Consider the following 1285-nt stretch of genomic DNA (forward strand, 5'->3'; position numbering starts at 1 on the left):
TCAAGCCAGGAAGTCAAATAGCTAGGAAGGTGCCAGATTTTAAAATCGATCCTATAAACAACCAGCCAGGAGCTAAAACCGGAGTAATATCTTAGTTAAAAAAGGTATAAAAGTGCATTGCAGTAATCAAGCCGAGAGAAAACAAAGGCGCGGATCAACGTTTTTGCGTCCAATGACAGATTTCTAAGATGAAAGAAGGAGCTCATGGTAACATTTCCAATGTGTGTATTAAAATACAATTCAGTATCAATACTAACCCCTGTAGTGTTACTTTCTACAGTGAGGTTTCCGACTCTACATATCATTGATTCTCTCTCACTAGAACCAATTATGAGACCTCTATCTTATCCTCATTTAGCTTGAGAATTAAGTTCTCACTCATTTGTTTTTTGAAGTGTGATAAATGTTGTCACAGAAATAAATGCATCATAATCCGTTCTTTTTTTTAAAACAATTAAAACAATTTTATTAAGGTCAGTTCATCTCCTGATATTTAAACTAGTAGCAGGAATCCATGATGCGCCTCATGCTCATGAACCTCATGCCGCTGTCCATGCCCATGTTCTGGAAGTTCCTGTACTCGCCGGGCCTCATGTACATCTGCCTGCCTCTGTAGTGGGCCTGCTCGTACATCAGCCAGTGGCCGTCCATCACGTTGCAGGACATGCAGTTGTTCATCTGGTAACGGTCCATGATGTTGTCACAGTCGTCCATCATCTCGTGCATCTGTCCGCCGTAGTTCTCCCTCTCGTAGATCTTCATCCTGTAGTTGCCCCTGTGCATGGGGATCATACGGCAGGACTTGATGTGGTCCCTCATGCCCATCATGCTCATGTAGTCGGCATACTCGCCCCTCCTCATGAAGTACTGGTTGCCCATGTAGTTGTTGCGGTCGTACACCATGAAGCAACCCCTCTCCACCCTGCAGGAGTGGCACCTGTTCAGGTAGGAGGACATGTCAGAGCAGTCGTTCATGCACTCATAGGAGCGGCCCTGGAAGTTCTTGTCCTCGTAGAAGATGATCTTGTTCATCATGTTCATGCCGGAAGTCATCTTTGTGTGAGAATTGTTTCAGCTGCTGTTGCTGCTGCTGCTACTGTTGCTGTGGCTATGGGTGAACTGAATTCCTAACTGGCTGAAGCCATCCTTTTATACAGTACCTGACCAGAAGAGGCTGCGTTGTGTCCCAGCCCAGGCAGCTGCCCTGACACAGCAATAGAAGAGCATGGAGCTCAGCTGAGGTTGTTCAGTGTTTCCACCTAAAAAAAACCTCGGAAAGGCCGTT

General features: G+C 45.6%; 1 protein-coding gene across 1 annotated transcript; it reads right to left on the reverse strand.

The window, feature by feature from the left end:
- Nucleotides 1-498: 498 nt before the first annotated feature.
- LOC308321711 (gamma-crystallin M2-like) lies at nt 499-1053 on the reverse strand (the record flags this gene model as incomplete). Its single annotated transcript, XM_080772772.1, has 1 exon — nt 499-1053. One exon carries the CDS (start codon nt 1051-1053, stop codon nt 499-501), a length of 555 nt encoding a protein of 184 aa, XP_080628898.1.
- Between the last annotated feature and the right edge of the window lie 232 nt (nt 1054-1285).

This window comes from Protomyctophum bolini, assembly GCF_963924005.1.
Source record: "Protomyctophum bolini genome assembly, chromosome: 9".
In the NCBI taxonomy this organism is placed as follows: Eukaryota; Metazoa; Chordata; class Actinopteri; order Myctophiformes; family Myctophidae; genus Protomyctophum; species Protomyctophum bolini.